The sequence below is a fragment of the Xenopus laevis genome, chromosome 9_10L (assembly GCF_017654675.1).
Source record: "Xenopus laevis strain J_2021 chromosome 9_10L, Xenopus_laevis_v10.1, whole genome shotgun sequence".
Lineage (NCBI taxonomy): Eukaryota > Metazoa > Chordata > Amphibia > Anura > Pipidae > Xenopus > Xenopus laevis.
Window position 1 is genome coordinate 94,706,239 of NC_054387.1, and position 23,068 is coordinate 94,729,306.

At 35.4% G+C, this 23,068-nt stretch overlaps 1 protein-coding gene across 2 annotated transcripts in view; it reads left to right on the forward strand.

The window, feature by feature from the left end:
• Positions 1-23,068, forward strand: part of card11.L (caspase recruitment domain family member 11 L homeolog) — a 58,672-nt gene continuing 35,604 nt past the window's right edge. The window contains exons 1-7 of one of the 2 annotated variants that reach the window (XM_041576554.1): positions 1-391; positions 5,004-5,218; positions 8,620-8,757; positions 11,740-12,065; positions 18,348-18,527; positions 20,432-20,584; positions 22,905-23,030. In XM_041576554.1, the coding sequence (XP_041432488.1) occupies positions 5,020-5,218; positions 8,620-8,757; positions 11,740-12,065; positions 18,348-18,527; positions 20,432-20,584; positions 22,905-23,030 (1,122 nt within the window). In that variant the 5' untranslated portion in view covers positions 1-391; positions 5,004-5,019. The remainder of the gene's footprint in view (positions 392-5,003; positions 5,219-8,619; positions 8,758-11,739; positions 12,066-18,347; positions 18,528-20,431; positions 20,585-22,904; positions 23,031-23,068) is intronic. The other variant, XM_018236247.2, reaches the window with a different exon arrangement.

Consider the following 23,068-nt stretch of genomic DNA (forward strand, 5'->3'; position numbering starts at 1 on the left):
TATTAAAATTACAACTTCCTAGAGATTTTTTAAAAATTTAGAATACATGGAAACATTAAGAAATGTATTGTTCAATATATTTTGTCTAACTGATGTTATCAGTATATTGCTTTATGAAAAAAAAACTGTGTGCTAAACTAAGAATACTGCTGGTTTCCTGTAAGCTACTTTCATTTCCCTTTTTATTGCTCCTCCTATCTTATGGCAGATTAACTGTTCACTGCATTTTTCTAACTTTCACACTAGTGCCCTTGTCTTAGTCCTTTCGAACTCTGGTTTTATACATAACCTTTCTGAAGAAATCGTTGTGTAGCTTCAGCCTGATGTCTGTGGGAATGCTGGAATTCTGATCACACCTGGGAAACCTCCTACATTTGAACACCAACTAAAAGTAAGGTTTTCATTCTGCGTGTTGTGTTTCAGTGTAGGAAAACCTGCAAAACTGGAGACAGATTGGTGTTTAATTAGTAAACTGTAATCTCTGTAACCATTTTTACCAAATAGCAACACAGTAAAAGGATAAAGTAATTGTGAGTAAAGCAGTCGTTACTTATTCACTCATTAAAACTACATTTGCGGAACTTCTCTTACCCAAGTATTTAGAAGCATATTGAATTCAAAGAAGCAAACGTAGTATACTACTCAGTTTTGGTGTTAAATGAAAACATGACTTTTCCCTCTAAAGTGCCGCAGACTGCAACATCTTCATTGAGGCTTTTTTTGCAGAATATCAGGAAATGTCAGCCAGTAAGGTGTAGATTCTCATTATCAGAGGTCATGTAGAGCACACTGCACATGTGATATGCAGTCTGGCTTCTGTACACAACTGATTGCAATCAATACTTTTGCACTTTCCTTTTTAGGACACTGTGACACTATAGCACATGAAAAACTGAGTATATGTATGTCTTTTCATCACATATTTGCAAGACTGATTAGGTAACGACATACAATGTACACAAAACATGTACACATACAAATCCAGTTCCACATGAGCTGAGTTGTAGCTTTATATACTAGCACCAAGCACTACAAGATAGGAGAAAACTGTGATACAGATAATATTTAAAGGGAATAATCCGTAAAATTTATGATAAGCTTCATCATACTGAAATATGAAACTTTCTAAATACAATAAATTAAATATTCTGCATTTTTTTCTGAAATAATAGAGTTTATCTTCATTATCCCTCATCGGCATCTACATTCTGTCTTCTTGCAGCAGTTGGGTGTCCAGGGGCGCTCTGCCAATGAAGTGAGTTGTGAGTTGAGACACTCGCCTCAGGTGGCAGCGCCCCCCTGGTTGCCAGGGGCGGCAAAAATGACGCTCCTGGGAGCAATTGTGCTCTCTGCACTAGCGACGTGGACCCCCTAAAAGGAGAGTGTCGTGGGGACGGGGGGCGGCAAAATGAAGGCCGCCTCCGGCAGCAAAATGGGCAGGATCGCCCCTATAGGTGTCAGATAATCATTGGCAGTTAGATCCAATATATCTTATAGGGGGCTTCCTTTCCTAGCAGATGCATTAGAGCTCACTCAAGTAACTGATTCCAGTACAAACAAAATAACTGCCTTTTGCACAAATTCTGCATTTAGAGAGACATGATGTCTGGTGATTTTAATAGCGTGAGCTCTAATACATCTTCTAGGCAAAAGGAATCCCCCATAAGATATATTGGATCTAACTGTCAATGAATATCTGACACCCAACTGCATGAAGAGAAAATGAAGAGAAACAGATGCTGAGATTGGAATAGTGAACATATACTTGATTATTTCAGAAACAATCCAGAATATTTAATTGATTATATTTAGAAAGTTTCATATCTCAGTATGCTGAAGCTTATATTACATTTTCATGATAGCTCCCCTCTAAAATACAAGAAGGGCATTGAAGGGGGGTAAACAAGGGCTCTGACACAAAGGATGCTTCATCGCCCGCGGGTAATAAAGCACGCAACAATATGTTGGAATCGCTGCATGTAATGTGTTCTAATGTTTCCATCTTCTTCCGCATTTTTAAAGGGGTTGTTCATCTTTGAGTTAACTCTTAGTATGATGTAGGGAGTGATATTCTGAGTCAATTTGCAACTGGTTTTCATTTTTTTATAGTTTGTGGTTTCTGAGTTATTTAACTTTTTATTCAGCAGCTTTATAGTATGCAGTCTCTACAATCTGGTTGCTAGGGCTCAAATTACCCTAACAATGATTTGAATAAGAGACTGGAATATGAATAGGGTCTGAATTGAAAGACAAGTAATCAAATGTAGTGATAACAATAAATGTGTAGCTCTATAGAGCATTCATTTTTTAGTTTTGTAGCTTTTAAATAACCCCCATTTGAAAGCTAAGAGTCAGAAGTCAGAAGAAGGCAAATAATTAACTGTAAAAAAAAAAAAAATTGCTTAGAACTGGACATTGTATAACATACTAAATGTAAACTTAAAGGTGAACCACCCCTTTAAGGGATTACCTGGGGTTGACACATGTAATTTAAAGGAGCAAATATTGTTGGGCCCGTTTTCACCCGTGGGAGAGAGATTTCCTGCAGGGAGATGACGCATCCTGTGTCTCAGGGCCCTTAAGAGAGATTTGTTAGTCATAGACAATCTGCACTACCCGTGGATGACAGAGCTCCCGAAAATAACTTAGCCTTGTCATCTGTGTAAATCACTGCTGTAAAACATATGAATCACGTAACTGGCAGAAATTGCATCTCCTGCATTTTTCAGTGATTATGTGATTTATATGTTAAACTGATGATGACAGGGAATAATTTATATTTTAAAATATAAGGAATGCTTTTATGCAGGTCATGAAACGTCTAATATTGTCATATTTTACATCAGGGAATACAAATTTCAGGAGTTACTGAAACTTATATAGTATTTGTCATGTTATACAGGTTTGAGTAACTCCCGTGCCTTAACAATGGCCCTTATAATACACAAGTTTCAGTGCCTCTAGCTGAAAAGGTCTCAGTCTTATAGTCCAAATACAAAATCTTCAGCAATCATGGATGCTCATAGGGCACACATGATACAGTGAATCAATTATAACTGATGACACTAAGCACCTTTGTTATATAGGGGACCCTGGTCCTATGGCCATTTTTTGGAATATATACAAACACTTTTTCGTGTTTTCTTTTCCTCAAATACTATCTTAATTAAGAAAGCCCTATTTAAAAAACCAGGGATTAAGAGATGCGTTCACTGCAAAAACTAGATGAAGGCTGACCATAAAAGAAACCCATAATGAACAAAAAGCTACATATTTAACATAATTCATGCCCAAATTCTCATTATAAACATTTTTTACTTGACTACAACTCCATTAAATAGATGTTCATCTTTAAGCTAACTTTTAGAATGTTATAGAAAGGCTAAATTCTAAGAAACTCTTAAATTGGTCTTCATCATTTACTATTATAGTTTTTAATGATTTGCCTTCTTCTTTGGACTCTTTCCAGCTCTCAATTGGGGGTAACTGGTCCCATCTAAAAAACAAATGTCCTGTAAGGCAACACATGTAATGTTATTGCTACCTTTTTTTACTCAACTTTCTGTTCAGGCCTCTCCTATTTATATTCCAGTCTCTTAGTTAAATCAATACATGGGTTAGTATGGTAATTTGGAATCTAGCATCCCGATTGCTGAAATTAAAGACTGTCGACCTGTTGAATAAAGAGCTAAATAACTCAAAAAACACAAATAATAAAACAATGAAAAAATTGCAAATGGTCTCAGACTATCACTCTCCACATACTATAAAAGATGAGTCAAAGGTGAGCAACCTCTTTAAAAGCCATACTGACCCCATACAATTAAGGGCTAATGATTTTCATGCTTACTCAGCAACAGTGTCTACAATATGTAAATCATATGTATTATATGTGTAAATATGTGTAATTTTTGTGTTACATTCAGGCAGGAAAAAAGTGATGTGGCTGCATATGTGATAAGTTAAAATTCCATGCTTTGTCGAGGTCTTTAGCATGTTAATTTAATAAAATATATAACTATAGGTATCTACTACCAGATAGTATGTCTGCTGCCAGTTCTAGGCTAAATTGTTACTGTAACTTTAAGAAGAATGCCAAATCTTTTTCTCGCAGCAAAATTCCCAAGAACTGTGTAACCAGATTTAAAGATGAGATAGTGGACAGATTGTCAGCTCTGCATGTAGGGAGTGATGGCAGAAAGCCACTGACCATTACTGTCCTAGAACCCACCAATCATCTGGGACACCAAAACAATAAAGCAACATAGAGAGCAACTGAGTGCATTTATTTATGAATGCAATGCATAAAATTAAGTAAAGGACAACTCCCTTTTCCTATACAGTAGAGCCCCATTTTACATTTTACAGGGGACCTCCATTCTAGCCATATCCCTGAAATATAAAACTGAGTTCCAAGATATATATAGTTATCCACTACCAGGTAGTGTCTGCTGCCCGTTATAGGCTAAATGGTTACTGTAACTTTAAGAAGGCTGTCAACTGTTTTTTTTCCCAGCAAAATGCCCAAGAAGTGTGTAACCAGATTTAAAGATGAGATAGTGGACAGATTGTCAGCTCTGCATGTAGGGAGTGATGGCAGAAAGCCACTGACCATTACTGTCATAGAGCCCACCAATCATCTGGGACACCAAAACAATACAGCAACATAGACAACAACTGGGTGCATTTATTTATGGATGCAATGCATAACATTAAGTAAAGGACAACTCCCTTTTCCTATACAGTAGAACAGGGGTCCAAAAAAATTGGTGTACTATCCAGGAAAATGTAAAATCAGTAAAATGTATAATGCATGCATATATTGTGAGACCACAAAAGCTGTGTAGAATGCAGAAAAATGTCAAATCCGTAAAATTGAGGTTTCACTGTATTTTTTAGAATTATAGAATGGTACTGTTTAGATTTGGATGCAATACATGTGTTTTCCTTCAATGAGTTAATATATTATGTTTTGACATAAAACCACTTATCCTTTTTACAAGCAAATCACAGCAAATTATGGATAACGACGAAGATGCTTTAAAAGATGAAGATAAAGCTGCCTGGGAGAATATTGAGTGCAATCGGAATATGCTCAGCCGCTGTATTAACCCAGCAAAGTTAACACCATACTTGAGACAATGTAAAGTAATTGATGAGCAGGATGAAGAGGAAGTTCTCAGCTCTCTTCTGTTTCTCTCTAGAACAACCCGATCAGGTATGTCAGACTGTATGGAATATTCCATAACTGGTGTGGATTGACACTAATAAACATTTTGGGTGGACAGATGAAAGTTGAATGGGCATCAATAGGTGTTTCTGGTCACAACCCATCCTGACAAAACTCCCTCTGAAATAGACACCCATATCAGTCTGAGGATAATTGTCTGTGTTTCTAAGTATCCTGCCATGCCACATTCTAATATTAACACAACCACAAAAGGCCCTCTTTCTAGGTCAAGAGCCAGCATGGAGGAAACAATGACCAGATTTGTAAAGTTACCTTTATCAATGATCCTCAGTGTATTACTTCCTTTGAAATCCACTTGGTACATGTCCTTTGCATAAATGCACCGCTGAATAGCTCTCTGACACTATGGAAGGACACAATGTCATTTTTCAGGCAGAGAAGCCAGTGATTTTGGAGTAAACAGATGGCAAGCTCTGCTTTTGTGAAAGCCCCTAAATATATGTTTAGTCATTTGGACCAATGCTTTAAGTATTTGTTTGATACTGTGGAATGGCATGATCTCTTTGCTCAGATGGGCAGAAGTTCTCCAGTAGTACAATTATGTCTATCAAGTCCAACCCCTTCAAATGACCCCCTCCCCCCATTGCAGATAAGATAAATACATAGGTAGACAGCTACATAGATATCACTGGAAGCTGGCACTCACATTTAGTAGAATAAAAGTGTGGTTCAAAAGTATGTAAGTTCCAACTCTGCAAAGAGGATTCACCCTCACCAGGGCATGCATCTGTTTGGGATACTATTTTGCTTTGACTATTTGAGTCCCCAGCCTTTGTCAAAGTGAAATCCAAACACACACAATGACCTAAAAACACTCTTGGAAAAGAGATCTGCATGACATCAGTATAACATCAATCTCGTGAGACACCTAAACCCAAACCTAAAGAATGTGATGAGAAACAAACAAAATGAATGGGGATGGTATGTTACATGTGAGCAATGTTTTATTCACATTTATATGGTAGTAAAATGTAAAGGAGCAGACTCTTCTTTTCAATGTGAAAAAAAATCAGTTGCTACCTGTCTATAATGTCCTCTATTGTACATGTAAATGGTAATCATGTCCCCTTGCATGTGCCTTTTCTCCAAAGAAAACTGCAGTGTTTCCTCATATTTAAATTTTTCCATTTCATTTATAAGTCCAGTTGGAAGTCATTGCTTTCTCTCCAGTTACAAATCCTTTGTAAGGACGTTTGCCCAAAATTGCACTCCAAACTCAAGGTGAGCCTTACCAGGGACCTATATTTTCATCCCTTGAGTTACTGCCCTTTTTTATGCAAGACTACTTTATTTACTTTAGTAGCCACTGGGTGACACTGCTTATAGTAACACATCTTATCGTCTATAAAAATATCCCGATTTTTCTCAAACAAGGATTCACCCAACACACTACCATTTAATGTATAACTGGCATTTGTTATTTTTACAACAATCTTTCACTTATCAACGTTAAACTTAATTTGCCAGATTGCTGTCCAGTTTTCCAATTTGGTTAAATCGCTCTGCAGTGAAATGGTAGCATCCTGCATGGAACTAAGATTTAGTGTCAAGTAATGCTAGAGCCTTTACTGGCTTGGGAGCCCCATTGCTTTAGTTAGTGTCTGGATAATTGAAGTCACCCATAATAGCAACTTGTCCTTGCTGTGAAGCCTCTTCCATGGTATGCATCCCCCTAACCCCCCCCATTCCAAAAGTTAATGCAGGTGGGGATCCAAAAAGGAAAGTAAAGTTCTGAGCTCTGGGCAAAAACGACCCCCAACCCCTGCCCACAATCATCTTCCTCAGCTGCTGGGATTCATTCCCCTCACATTAATGGAGTGGTTTGTAGCATACACCAATGATCATTTTCTTTGTAACCTTTAGCCCAGCTCAGTCGGACTGGGACACCAGAGGCCCACCCAAAAACCTTTGACCATGGGCCCTCCAATTAATCTTAGACCCATTCTTAGTACTATTATTCTTACTTTCTTTACTCATATATTCTCCTTTCCTTTACATACTATAATCAATTATTCCATCTATTTAGCCTCTTTGTTCTCAAAGAAATAGGGAATGGCCATGAAATAGGCCAAATGTCTAGCAGCATGAGGGCCCACTGACACCTCGGCCCACCGGGACTTTTCCTGGTATCCCTTTGGGCCAGTCCGACACTGGCCCAACTTAAATTTGTATCCAAAGGGATTCCACACTTTCCCCAGGTCTATTCCATGTATTTATTTTTTTAGTGCATGGTTTTAATTTTGGCTTTACATAAACTCCTCTGCACTTTAATCCCACTGTCCCTCCTAAAAAGGGTGTACCCATTTAAATTCACATCCCAATCACATGTTTTATCCCATTAGGTCTCAGTGATACTTTTATATTATAATGATGATATTATTATATACTATATTGTAATTTTCAGTACATGCAATTAACTCCAGCTCTCCCATTTTACCTGATAAATTTGTACATATGCCAGCAGAGGTTACTACTTTTCCCTCTGATATTTACATTGCTAATTCGAGAGTTAAAAAGGCATTTTGTTGTAGGTGCCATATATATTTTTGAAAATGACATACAGAAAATTGTGATTTTGCTGATTATTGCTGAGTTTAGGTTTTTGCTAAATCAGTCTTAACTCCACATTTCTATGACATAAGACCATCATTAAAGAGATGGGTGTGGGGTGCTATAATCATGTGAATTTTGGCCTTTCTGCAGAAACTTTAAAGGGGTTGTTCACCTTCCAAAACTTTTCCCAGTTCAGTTGGTTTCAGATAGTTCACCAGAAATAAAGACTTTTTCCAATTAATCTCTTTTTTCTATGTGTTACCATTTTTCTAATATTGAAGTGTAAAGTGTGATTTTTCACCTTCAAATGCAGCTCTGGGAAGGGGGGGGTCGCGACCCTGTAAACTGTCCTAAATTAATACATTAAGTTGCTACGTTTCTTATCTTTGTCCCTGCTGATGTTGCAAAATTGTAACAGTTTAGAGTCTGCGCTTGAATTACTGAGCTGCCAGACTCAAACACAAGAGACATGAACATTAAATTTAGATTTGGAAATACTGTAAAACATTTTAAATGGAAAATAATTGAAAAAAGTCTTTATTTCTGGTGAACAATCTGAAAACAGTTGAACTGAAGAAAGTGTTTGGAAGGTGAACAACCCCTTTAAGTTTGTATAATAAATTCTGTAACAAAAGTACAACCTGTCTATATTCTGAAAAAAAAACAAACATTCTCAGAGAAAATAAAGGTGTTTTATTATTGTTCTGCTTAAAAAAAAATAGGTTTCATCTTATTTTTCATCTGCTGTTTCTCTAGTTCGTATTAACCAGATACGATAATAGCAATTTTTTCAGATTGCTTTGCTTATTTTTCAGGTCGTCTCCTTGATATACTCCATACAAAAGGTCAAAGGGGTTATATTGTATTTTTGGAAAGCCTAGAATTCTACTACCCTGAACTCTATAAGCTGGTCACCGGAAAAGAACCAACAAGAAGATTTTCTACCATTGTAGGTGAGTGGCTTCATGTAAATGCAATCGGCGAGTTTCCAGTCTGCATTTACTTATGTTTGTCATACTTTATGACATGTGGGTCAGTATGTGGATATGTAAATTAGACAAGTCAAGCCCATCTGTGTTGTTATGTAAAGATAAATAGCGAATACAGGGTTTAGAACATTCTAATTGGCCTTGTTTTTGCCTTAACTTGTTAACTACATTACCTTTGGACCTGCACTGGGGTCTTTGTCATGATGACACAATTAAATATCAAAGTGCATAAACAAACTCATACTCCATACAAGAGGAACAAAAAATCCCATAGTTTGTATGTGTTGAAATATCACAGTGCCACCGGGAGACAAAATACACATAATAATGTCTGCACCCAAAAATGTGAAAAACATATTGCAACATTTTTTTTAAACATATAACACCAATAAATATATAAAACCTCAGCAGTATTTAAATCGGCAAAATTCAAATGTGCTTAAATTAATGCATAGAAAACTGACATGCACATTTATTTCTTGTTCTGGTTTGTATTTGCATTGCTGTGGTTCAACTCTACCCCAAAAGAGTAAATGTTCCTCTTTCCCATCAATTCCTTCAATATGTTTTTGAGCGTTTTTATCGGAAGATAATGAAGAAGAAATTATGCACGATTCCTTTCTTTTTTGGAAAACATTATAACTTTTTGGGTAGAATACAGCTTTCGGGAACGGTAGCCTGACATGTTTTCATACTGAGAGCAACATTTTTGTTCACTGGCTGAAAACTGTACATCTGTGAGTGAGTGCAGCTCTCAAGAGACAGCAGATGAGAAGTGGGGACCCAAATAACATAACAACCAGTGCATGCAGATTAAAACACACAAAGCTGCCGTAGTTTAAGAACTGCTTAGCCAATATTGGTCTATCTTTTTACGGACCTTACATTAAAGGGCACATTTACTAAGGGTCGAATTTCGAAGTGGTAAAACTTCAAAATTCGACCATCGAATTGTAGAAATTCGATTGTCTTAAGTTTTTTCTGAGTCAATAGGTTAACATAGCAATTCGGCAGATTTAAGGTGGCGAAGTGTCGGAGGCGAAGTTTTTTAAAGAGACAGTACTTCGATTTTCGAATGGTCGAATATTCAAAGTTTTTTCAATTGAATAGAATTTAGGCCTATTCAATGGTCGAAGTACCCAAAAATTACTTCGAAATTCGAAGTTTTTTTCAATTGAATCGAATTTAGGCCTATTTAATGGTCGAAGTCCCCAAAAATTACTTCGAAATTCGAAGTTTTTGAATTCAAAAGTTCTCTTCAAATTCACTTCGACCCTTAGTAAATGGGCCCCTAAGTATAAATAAAATGTTTCCCACATGAGGAAATAGGGCAGGGTTTTAAATATTATCCTGAAAAGATTTAGAGAATCTGGAAAAAACTCTTTACGCAAAGGACAAGCCGAATCTCAATATTGTATCGCCATGATCTTTGGGCCCTGAAACAACACTGCATTAAAAACAGACACAATTCCGTAAGTGGAAATCACGGCATGGGTTCAGGAATACTTTGTCTGCAAACACAGTTTGTTGCTGCATCCACAAATGCAATTTGCATCTCTATCATGAAAAGAAGAAGCCTTATAAAAACATGATCCAGACACATTGCCATCTCCTCTAGGACCAAGCTCATTTACATTGTAAGATATGCTGAAGCAAAGTGGAAAACTGTCCTGTGGTTTGACCAATCAAAATGTTTAATTGTTTTTGAAAATAATGCACGCCATGTCCTCCAAGTTAATGAGGAGAAGGACCATCTGGCTTATCAGCATACAGTTCAAAAGCCAGCATCCGTGATGGTATGGGGATGCATTAATGCTCATGGCATGGGGAGCTGGCACATCTGGGAAGGCACCATTAATGCTAAATGATATATAACAGTTTTAGAGCAACATATGTAGCCATTCCGACGGCGCCTTTTTTAGGCAAGACCTTGCTTATTTCAGCAAGACAATGCCAAACCACATTCTGCACATATTACAACAGCTTGGCTTCATAGTCTGAGTCTGGGTGCTAAACTGGCCTGCCTGCAGTCCCGACCTGTCACCCATTGAAAACATTAAGTGCAATTATGAAACGAAATACAACAAAGAAACCCCAAACTATTAAGCAGAAGAAATTCTATCAGGCAAGAATGGAACATTTCACTTTCAAACTTACCGCAATTTGTCTCTTCAGTTCCCAAAGGTTTACAGAATGTTAAAAAAGAAAGGAATGATAAAACACAGCGGGAAATATGTCCCAACTTTTTGAAATGTATTGCTGGCATCAAAAGTATATACTTAAAAAAATAAAACAGCTGTACTATTTTCAATTAAATATAGAGTTTCAATTCTTTGTAAATTATTGCATTCTATATTCATTTATATGTTACACAGTGTCCCTACTTTTTTGGAGAGAGAGTTGTACTATTATTAAAAAGAGGGCTTTTTTTACAAGTGAGTCTACTTTAACTTTTGTGTTATTTTATAACTCTGAAAGCAATATATCGTAGATTTTACCCCAGCACTTGATAATATTCATAGTAAATGAATTAGCACATTATATAAGGAATCATTTACAAAGTAGATGGCAGAGTGCAAAGTGCTAATGGGTGCAATGCTCTGTTGAATCACAGGGTGCAAATAATGTTCAACTTTGGAGCACAGAGATCTGCATTTGGCAATGGTGTATTCATGAGGGGAGGTATCTACATTTTCTCCAAGTTTCGTCTCGTACAGACACGGAAGTTTGGGAGTGTTGACCAACACAAGGTGCAGAGTACAGACAAACCCTGGGCAGGAGAACTGTCTTGCATGTCTGTACAGGGTCTAAGTAAATGACTCCTTTATTTATACAAACAAGAGCTTATCATTTAATACACCATATATGTTTTAATGAGATTGGAATTAGTTGTCTATTTTGAATATATTAACAATTGCTGTTATTCAATGTTATTTTTGCCTATAGTTGAGGAAGGACATGAAGGGCTTACCCATTTTTTAATGAATGAAGTGATCAAACTGCAGCAACAGTTAAAGACCAAAGAAATACAAAAATGTGAACTTGCGGCGAAATCAAGACAACTGGATGATGAGAAAAAGCAACTGAAACTTGTCAGTTTTGAACTGGCAACATTTCAGGAACGATACAATAAAATGAAAGAAGAGCGAAATAACTGCAATGATGAATTAATTAAAGTAAAGGATGATAATTACAATTTAGCTCTGAGATATGCTCAGCTTAGCGAAGAGAAGAACATGGCTGTCATGAGAAGTCGAGATTTGCAACTTGAGGTAAGTTTGTAAAATACCTTTTATTTCCAGAGCAGTCTTTGTGTGAAGCTGACATACAAAATGATTACTTATGTTTTATATACACATGTGAACAAGGATTGCGGCACTCGAGCCTCAACGTTACGATCCCCCACAAGGATCTTCGTTAGGAGCAAAAACAAACAAACAAAACGTGTGAGTGCCGCAATCCTTGTTCACTGCTTATTTCCCATGCTGGCACCCAGGTATTAATTTTGTCTACGGAGTGCACAATTCCTTTGGTTATATATATATATATATATATATATATATATATATATATATATATATATATATATATATATATATATATATATGCGAAAAAGAGCGAGGGATCGAAACGTTGAGTGGAATAAAGCACAATTTATTTGCAAAATTTGCAAAGCTCCTGTGAAAATTCGCCGGTCAAAATTCGCCGGCATCAATTTCCGATTTTCACGATTTTTTTGTGAAAACCTTCAAATTTCACCATTTTGAGTGAAATCCTTAAAACTTCACTGAAAACTTAATTTTTCAGGGAAATCATTAAAATTTCAAGATTTTTTTGTGAAAACCTTTGAATTTCAAGATTTTTGAGTGAAAAGTCAGAATTTTACGATTTTTTCGGGAAGACCTTCGAATTTCATGAATTTTGCCTGAAATTTGCAAATTTTTCAGCGAAACGAGAGAAATTCGCCCATCACTAGGTACCAATAGAAGTTGCTATGAATAAAGGTGGCCTGGATGTACTTGCTTCATTCACAAAACTTAGTGCTTGGTTTAAGCTTAGAGTATTGTTGTTCAACATTGATTGGCCCTAACATCACCTTGCAGTAGCATATTATGTATTGTATGATACATGTACCTGTGTGTAATTTTAAACAAACATAGAAAAAGATATATGATGTGGAAATTTAAGAACAAATGGTGAATAAAAAATTCTGGACTTACTTTTTGTTATCACTAAATAACCAAACAGATAGTATATAAAGAGTAGTAATATGTGATAGAGGTAAGCATATGGTAGTGTTCATAAAGTTTGCATTGTGGTTCATGCACTCCAAATGTATTTGCGTTATTAACGTAGACAAAACATATATATCTATATATATATATATATATCTATATATCTCTCTCTATATATATATATATATATATATATATATATATATATATATATATATATATATATATAGATAGATATATAGATATATAGATAGATAGATAGATAGATAGATAGATAGATATATAGATAGATAGATAGATAGATAGATAGATATATAGATATATAGATATATAGATATATAGATATATAGATATATAGATATATAGATATATAGATATATAGATATATAGATATATAGATATATAGATATATAGATATATAGATATATAGATATATAGATATATAGATATATAGATATATAGATATAGATATATATAGATATAGATATATATATATATATATCACAACTGAACATTTGACAAAAGGATCTGAGACATAAGCAGACATGTTCATGTTTTTTTTTAGCTTTATTTTTTAAGGTTGAGTACACTTGGCTGGGGCCCTGTAAAAATGCAGGGAAACACACTGCAACTGTCATGTATACTGCAAGGCCACCAGCCCACCTACATTACAACAGGCATTTATTATTATAACCTTTATAGTATACAATATAAGGTAAAATACTTCAAACATCAGTACATAACATCTCTCCTTGCTGTGTAAGGTAACTGTTCAGACTGTGCAGATTTCCCACATAGCAGCCATCTTGGGATGCACCATGTGCTCTGCAGGGTTCACTATAAACTATCCTGCAATGCAAACTCCGTAAAGTTGCTGTACAACACACAGTGACTATAGCAGAGGATTTACAACTTACTGCAGGGGAAAAATTAACTTTTAGAACGGAACATGACACTTTTTCATGAACAGAACAGTGACAGAGCTATTACTTCACCCATGCACTTGGGAGGGACCAGACCATTTGGCAGTATTCACTGGGGGGTTTAGGAAAAGCCCATCATAGAATTACAGTCTGGTAAATATTCTAAACTGATTTTGTCTATGATATTAAAATTATGTCAGAAATCATGTATAAACTGGTTTGGTCCTAATAAATAATAACATTAACAAGCTTACTTGCAATCCTGATAATTGTGTTGGTACGTGCCGAAGGTAATGCTTCCTATTATTGATTTAAACTTTAGCAAACCAGAAATATTTGATGACAATTCATATGCAGAAATTCACTGTTACATTCACACAGTTTAGTCTTCTCAAGCAATGTATCGCCAGTTGTAAACATGCAACCTTAGTTCTGAATTCTTCTCATCTGATTCTCTCAGAGAAGTCTCAGTCCTGTCAACTTGTTCCTTAAAGGGTATGTAAAGGCAAAAAAATAAAATCCCATTTTTACTTTCTTTAATGAAAAATAAACCAATATCTCCAATATACTTTAACTAAAAAATGTGTACCGTTTTTTAACAAGAAACCTGACTGTATGCAGTGACATTCTCCCTTCATTTACTGCTGTGGATAGGAATTGTCAGACGGTCCCTAACTGCTGAGCAGGGAAACAATCATACTTATGAACAGCAGGGGGAGCCCCCGCTTACTTCCCAGCCATGCAGAACTCAAGCAGCCCAGACCACACTGAGCATGTCTTATTCTTGCAAAGTTGTAGCCAACTTTGAAAGCATAAATTATTTGTTTGATTAGGCTTGTGGTGCAGTAAGTTCATGTTTATATTTAGTATACAAAATACAGCATTTCTAGCCTTATTCTATTTTAGACTTTACATGCCCTTTAATATCATTATCATTTTACTTAACAATCTCCACCAATTGTAGACAACAATAATAATCACTGAATGACCATTCCTTTACATTTCCTACCAAAAGCATCAACTATCACTGAGTCCTATAAACGTCTACATTCTTGTGGGATTTAATATGGCTCCCTGTGATTTTTAATACAATTTATCAACTGCATGCTGGCATTTTCTCCCTTAGGACTATTATCACAATCTGAAGCCATTATAGAGAAAGTGTAAACTTGCTTGATAATAAATATAATATGCCAATAAAGCTTTGGCTGGGTTGCAGTGTCCATACTCCTGGTCACAGTCCTAGGGTTCCAAATGTATTTTTGAGTCTTGCATCAGTCTCCTGGGTCATTAAACTTCTTATGGTCACTTATTACAGCACCAACATGTGCACTGTATGTGAACTATGTATTCCACTATTTATCACACCTGATACATTCAGGCTACTTCAGCACTTTTCTATTGATGAAGCACTTTATTCAGATTGTAAGGCCCAGAGACAACAAGTGGTAATAGATTTTTCAGAATGTGCCTACAGGTTATATCTTATAGGGCACAGCCTTCCAAAAATTCAAAAACTTTTCAGTGTGTTCTGGGCAACTGTTGAGACGCTAAACTTAGGGGTTGTTGGAAACTATCAAGCAGAAAATTAGCTTTGTCTGTTATAGAAGCTGATGCTACTGGGCTGATTATTAAATTCTGACATAATATGGTCTGATTCTGTTTCTGACCTGACATGTAATTTGAATGAAATTACTAATAAGTCTTGTATTGTGGCATTGGAAATACTGTATATGTGATTTAGTCCCTAAGGAAATGTTACTGTCAGCAGTCCAGGGCCTGAAAAGCTGCATCTTCAGAGGAACAGCTCTTTACTGCAAATAGACCATGGCTACCTTGGTAAATAAACCTTTAACATAAGGTACTACTTCTTTGTAATGCTTTAGTTCTCCTTTATAGTTTATTTTAAGTGCCATGAATCATGGAGGCTTTGAAGCACATAGCAACCAATCAGATATTTGCTTTTGTTTTCTAACTTGTAGGTAACTGTTGAAATCCAATTGATTAATTGATGTTTTTCTCCAATGTTTTACACAGCAGGATAAATAGGTCCCTGGTTGTATTTGCATCTGGGCAATAACCCACAGCAACCAGTTAGTGATTAAATTTTATCACCCGAACATCTGATCGGCTGCCATGGATTATTACCCAGGTGCAAATTAAAGTGTTTATAAATGACCTGGCTCTCTGCAGAGCTGCAATAGAAAACCGTATCATAGAACATACAGTAGATTCTATGTTCTGTGGATAAACAGCTCTAAATTCCACAGATTGTAGACTATACATCTCCTCCTTTGTCCCCCACCCCTAGGCAATAAGCAGGTGGAGAAAACAAATAAGAACGATTGCCCAGGGTCCCAGAAGGGGTAGCAGAAGGCACGTGCAAATAACATGTATACTGCTGCAGCAACTTCCTGTCATGTCCAGTGTCACCCCTGTTGCTGTGATGCTCTGTGTCACAGTTCTCCTTTTTATTTGCAATAAATACGGTTTACACCACCTAAGACAGAATAACCACTACGCTGAGAAATGGGGTATTCACAAGTGAAATATGCCAATCTTGGGAAACATTATTTCTTACCGTGACTTCTAGATATGTTTAACTGAATTTTCTGCAGTTTTGGATTTTCCCACCTCCCTAGAACTAAATGCCACCCAGCACTTCCTAGGATTTGCTCATTTTTATTTTTATGTGCTGTTTGTTTTTTCTTGCCATTAAAAATACTTTTATTGTAAATGTAAATGGCATATCTGTGAACCACGTTTATTTTATTGAATTTTGGTGATTTTATTGCATTCTGCATTGTTTTTGATTACTTGTTTTGGGCAGGAAAATTTAGTGTTATATTTTTATACACACAAACATAGTGCACATCACATAGCTTGGTAAATCTACATATATTTATGGACACACCACATGGTTTGGTAAATCTACATATATTGGGCATCAAACATTTGGCATTCATATTTAGTTTTAATATTGGTATCTAATGAAATGTCTGAGATAAGATATTGTGAATTGCACGGTTTATGAGGATTTCTCAGATCATTCATCAAAACTGCTACCTTTAGAAAAACATTGCAAATTGCTAGATCACTATAGAAAGACAGGATTATCAATGCTGGATTCACAGAAATGTATAATATGTGTTTTTTCTGGGGTAAATGTATTTATTTGTGATTTTACCCCACATAAAATGCAGTAAATGTGTTGATTTTCCGGTAGAAGTGATTTTTAGGACAATTTGTATGCATTAATTTAATTTTGGGGTCTCTACATCCTCTATGTATTCTGGGCATTAAACTGTTTTGTGAAGCCCCCGGCATTTAGATTTAGGGTGTTTTATTTTGGTTTTTAATGACCTGTGTGGGAGAAGATGTTGTAAAATGCATGTTTTGAGGTTTCATACATTTTTATGAAAATAAGCAAGTTTAGAAAAGCTTTGACGTTTGGAGTAGAAATACCAATTTACTTATTTTGGATTTGGCAAAATGAGTACTTTTTGAAATAAATGGTTTTCTGGAGTAGACCTAAGTATGGTGATTTCTGGAGTGCTACTTTGAAAATGTAGTAGTGTAAGCTGGGATATCAAAAATCTCCAGAAAACTTTATATATTTAGTATTGGTGTTGTGAACATTCAGTAACCAGGGGGCCACTTGAGGTAAAACAAGCTCCGTGGCTTCTGAACTCACAACCAGAACCCCAAACAAAGGAATCGTAGAGTTTTTATAGAGGGGAATATGCATACACAGAATTTAGTGCATTAGGGAGTGCACTCCCAGTTGGATTTCCGCCAATAAAATATTTTCTGGTATTCATCCCTATATTATAAAAAATAGCAATTTTAGTGATCTCAGGCTTGTTCCCGAAGTAGAATTGCACAACAACTCGGGCAGATTTATAAAGATTAGATTGTCCTGAAAAAATCAATGTTTTGATTTCTATGTAAACTAAAAGTTCCCACAGTATCCAAAATTGAGAGAACGCAAAATTATCCAAAATGTTATAACACTGAGTACAAAAGAAATGTCAAATTCTGCTGGCAGTTAAGGGGTTAAGGAGCTGAAGAACCTCATTTAGACCCAATGAGTGAGGGTCCACCTTGTGCTGTTTGTTATATTTCCAAATTTACCAAATATGTTGTTGGTGGTAATTTGCAGTGAAACAGTTTGAGCACTCAAAAATTCCTAAAATGCAGCTACTAGAAAGGTAGCTGTGACTGTTCAGTTCAATAAGATTAATAAAAGAAAATATTGGTTGCTATGGTTTATTGGGTAGGCTTTGCATGCGTGACTATATAGCCCACATAATGGCAAAAACCTTTACAGATCCATAAACTCTGTGTATTGCATAGAAATGCAGCATTATTTTATGTTATAATTTAATTACATTAGATTGATCGTCTCAAACATCATTTGAATAAAGTAGAAGAGGAATGCAAGTTGGAAAGGAATCAGTCTCTTAAACTGAAAAATGATATTGAAAATCGTCCAAAGAAAGAACAGGTGATTGAACTTGAGCGGGAAAATGAAATCCTGAAAACCAAGGTGCAGGAGTTCCAGTCAATCTTACAGGTAATACATTCTGTTATACTGTATGTTTATGTGGTGCATTAAAGACCAGTCTGGCATGCAGATTTATAGTATAGTTAAAAGATATGCAGTCATGCTTGGATGTAGTAATAGCTCCCTAGATTTATACCTAGATTAGAAAGTTAACTCGTATATCCTGCTTAGAAGGTCTGATGCTGATAGAAATGTAGTTGTAGATATTAATCTAGTACAAAAAGAAAATTAATTATCTGTAAATTATGATTATTTAACAACCATAAGAGGATACATCTTGATGTTAAACCAGACTTATTCTCATCTCTCTGCTTTCTGCATTCAGTGAGAATCATTTATGAACATTAAGGAACTTGTCAACAAATATTTACAATAGCTCCAACTGGTAAAAAGCAGTATTCAAGTATAAGATCAGATTTCCACCTTAAATAATTTACCATGTCCTGAAGCATGTAAAGCAAAACACATGAGTGAGAAGACCGTCTTCTATTTTTCATGAAAAGAATAGGAATCCAGTTATTACTATTAATATTTCTATTTTAATTCAATACACTATAAGCTGAGGTTTACACACTTATTTTTAAATACAGCTAAGGCACATAATCCAAACTCCAGATGGATGAATTTTTACTTGGTGCAGAAAAAAATTATTTAGACTGAACTTCAATGATAACAAGTGAGCAGTGACACTCACAATGTAGATAGACATAAACTGACCTTAAAACAAATTGTTTATTTGGGTTATAGGAACAAGACAAGTGATCAAGTGAAGGTTACATGGTTCATTGCAAAACTGTATAAAGTAGCTCTACCTATGTCCAGTTTTATACAAGTATCCAGTTTTTATGCCCCTTCCTCAGACAATAGTTTTGTCTGACAAAGGGGCATGCCCTCGAAATGTTACACTTACAAAAAAAAAAAAAAAAAAAACAGGGTTTATCCCGCTTGCATGGAGTCCTGTGTGCTGGTATTTTTTTTTTTTCTTCTGGTGAATTTGGAGGGTGATGATCCGTTACTATGCACCAGAATAACTTTTCCTGAGAGGCCAGGGTTTGCTGGTGGGTTACTATTTGTGCTCCTAAGGAGTAACAGCATTGTAACAGCCATCTCAAGCAGCATTTGGGCCAAAATCTCTCTTCGATTTGTAATCTAAAGGGTATTGGTATAGGACCCACTCACTACTTATGCGCTGTTCATGTGGCACCATTTACCTGATTTTACATATGCTAAGCAGAAAACCCTGTAGTATCCAGATAAGCCATAATAAGAGCAACAAGTATCTGTATTTGGGATCTGATCTGCGGGTACTCTGGCTTTTGAAACAAAACTCTGGATGAGCTTCTGCCAATTGGGCATTCATTAGAAATTGCAGGAGTTAGACAATGTTCTCTGAAGCAAACTATTATAAACTTAGATACAATTTTGCACAGTTTGACAAATAGTTTGGAACACTACAAAAAGTAAGGCATATTCAGCAATGAATTGGTAGATAACCAAAACTCTAGTGGTGGTTATTGAAAGTCCATCTGGTTTTTTTTCAGAAAGCAAATATAAATTTAGCACAGATATGTATAATGTAATGTTTCTGAAGGAGTGGGCCCAGTCACTCTGGCAACCCATCTTTATTTCCACCAAGAGTCTGGTTTGCTAACTACTCAGTCCATCCCCATACAAATGGTTTAGCTGTTAAAACTGCATGCTGCCCTAGGAATTTGATACTCACCTTGTCCAATGTCATGAATACTTGAGGATTAATGAAGGAATTCAGGGGCAGGTGCCACCACAGACCGTTGGATCTCATCTGCTCTGTAGGTAAAAAAAAATGGTAAAAAATATAAGTCCAATTATATGTATATATTTTCTCTATAAGACAAATAACAAAACCTAAAGAAATATTAACTTCATATTTTTAGGGTGGGAGTCAAAGTGTGCCAGATTCAGATAAGGCAATAGTGGATATACTTGAACATGATCGTAAGGAAGCATTGGAAGATCGTAGTGAGTTAGTAAATAGAATATTTAATCTTCAAGAGGAGGTACGGCAAGTGGAATACTTGCGAGACAAGGTAAGAAACAAACAACATAACACTATTAATTTTACAGTTGTATATAAATATGTATACTTTTTGTATCTGTGTATAGTTCTACAACATTATATACTAGACCACACTCAAGATCATCCTCTTATTTTTTGTAATGTAAAATCAGTTTGCAGCAAAATAGACACTAAGGGGCCGATTTACAAACATTTGTATTTCTATTTTTTTCACAAATCACATTTTTTCTCCAAGAATTTTGTATTTTCTTATATTTTTGTAAAACTCTAAAAATTTGAGATTTACCAAGTGTAAAAACCACAGTCAATCAAAAGCAGTTGAGGTCTCTAATAAGTCAATGAGAGCTGCGTTGGTCCTACTGAACTTTTTTTTTTTTTAGCTAGTCAGACTTTTAAAAGTATTTGGATTTTTTTCACTAGTAATTGTCCAAATCTGGATCATTCAGCTTTTTTTTTTATTTTGTTTGTACTTTTAATCTTCAGATCTTTTAATAAATGATGTGGCATTTGTGGTTTTAGAGACAATTAGTTTATTCATGGTTTCAAAAACCTCTAAAATCATTAAAATGAGAATGTTGATAAATGGGTCTCCAGTATACACCTAAAAACAACTTTGCTAAAAAAAAGCACAATAAATTTGACATATTGTAAATGCATTCTACCTATTTTTTTAATTTACACAAAAATCAATTTTTTCCAAATGTCTTTGTCTAAAAAGCACTAAAGCGTTAAAAACTAAACTTTCTTTTCATAAACAGGGCAATTTGTTCAGAGCTAATGGCTAATTCTAATCAACATTTCAAATGGCCTTCACTATTTATTTTTAGTATTTTTTTATTATTCATTCCAGCTTTCATATGGGGGTCACTGACCTCATCTAAAAACTGAATGTCCCCTAAGGTCACAAATGTATTGTTTTTGACACTTTTTTATACTCCTCTTTCTATTCAGGCCCTCTCCTATTCATATTCCAGTCTAATATTCATATCAATGCATTGGTGCAAGGGTAATTTGGACCCTGGCAACTGAAATTGCAAATTGGAGAGCTGCTAAATAAAAAGATAAATAACTCAAAAAACACAAATAATAATGAAATGATAATGATGAAATCACAAATAATAATAAAACATGAAAAACATTTGGAAATTGTCTTAGTATATCACTCTCTACATCATACTAAAAGTTATTTTAAAGATCAGCAACCCCTTTAAGAAGGATATAAATGAGCTAGAGACAGTGCCAAGATGTGCAACTAAACTGGTGAAAGGGATGGAAGATTTAAATTATAAGGGCAGACTGTCATGGTTGGGGTTTTTTCCACTGGAGAAAAGGCGCTTGCATTACTCTTTGCAAGTACATTAAAAGAACATTATAGACAGTAGGGGGTCTATATTCCCATAGAAAAGATCAATGTTGAGTTGAGAAACTGAACTTTCACTTGAAGCAGCATATGTGTTTCTTCATGTTAAGGGCAGTGAGATTGTCTGCTGGGTGATGTTGTGATTGCAGTGGCCCAGCTTTGATTAGATCACTAAGATCTATTGTGATCTTAGGATCTACAGTTAGTTATATATAGATAGATAGATAGATAGATAGATATAGTTAGTTGGTATTGGTATATACAGTTATAGGTAGTCAGACCATAAGTAATCTAGTTAATCACCCATGAAACATCTGCATGTGTGTATCAAATTGAAATAGTAAAGTATTTGCCTAGATTGGTCACTGGTTCCTAACACAGATCAACATTAGAATACAGCTGTTAGCCTTCATCAAATTAAGAGTGATTATTCTGAGAAATGTCTGTTTGTATTAAGGCATAATGTGCCTGGATTGACCTAAAATACTTGATTTTGCAGTATTAAATTAATTTCCACTCATTAACCTGTATAAATGTATACTGCTATTATATAAGTAGAAATCCCAACATCACCCCAACCAGATTATCAGATTTACACATTTAGACAGACTTATACCGGTCCACTGCCCATTGTAAAATTGGATATTTCCCACAAGCCCAGTAATCCTCTCCTATTCCTGATTCCCACATACAATTTTCAATCTTGTTCTTTTAAGTATTTGCTTAAAATAGACTCTATGGCCTTCCTGTAATTTGTAGCTTTCTGGAGAAGTGATCTCATACCTATAAGAATTTGCCAAGAACCACAACTAACCTACATGTTAAAAACGTATAGATTATTGTTTCTACTATTAGACTACTGTACCCTTTAAAAGGGAACAAAGTGACAAACACTAATTTCTCTAAATTTCTAACTGAAAATGTAAAAAATATAAGCTTGTACTGAATTATTTTTTCATTATTATTACAGTACTTGGAAGAGAAAGAAGATCTTGAATTAAAATGTTCTACCCTATTAAAAGACTGTGAAATGTACAAGCATCGCATGAACACGGTTATGATTCAGTTAGAAGAAGTTGAGAAGGAGAGAGATCTGGTACTTGACCAATTTTCACACTTTTGCTTATTCTGCTT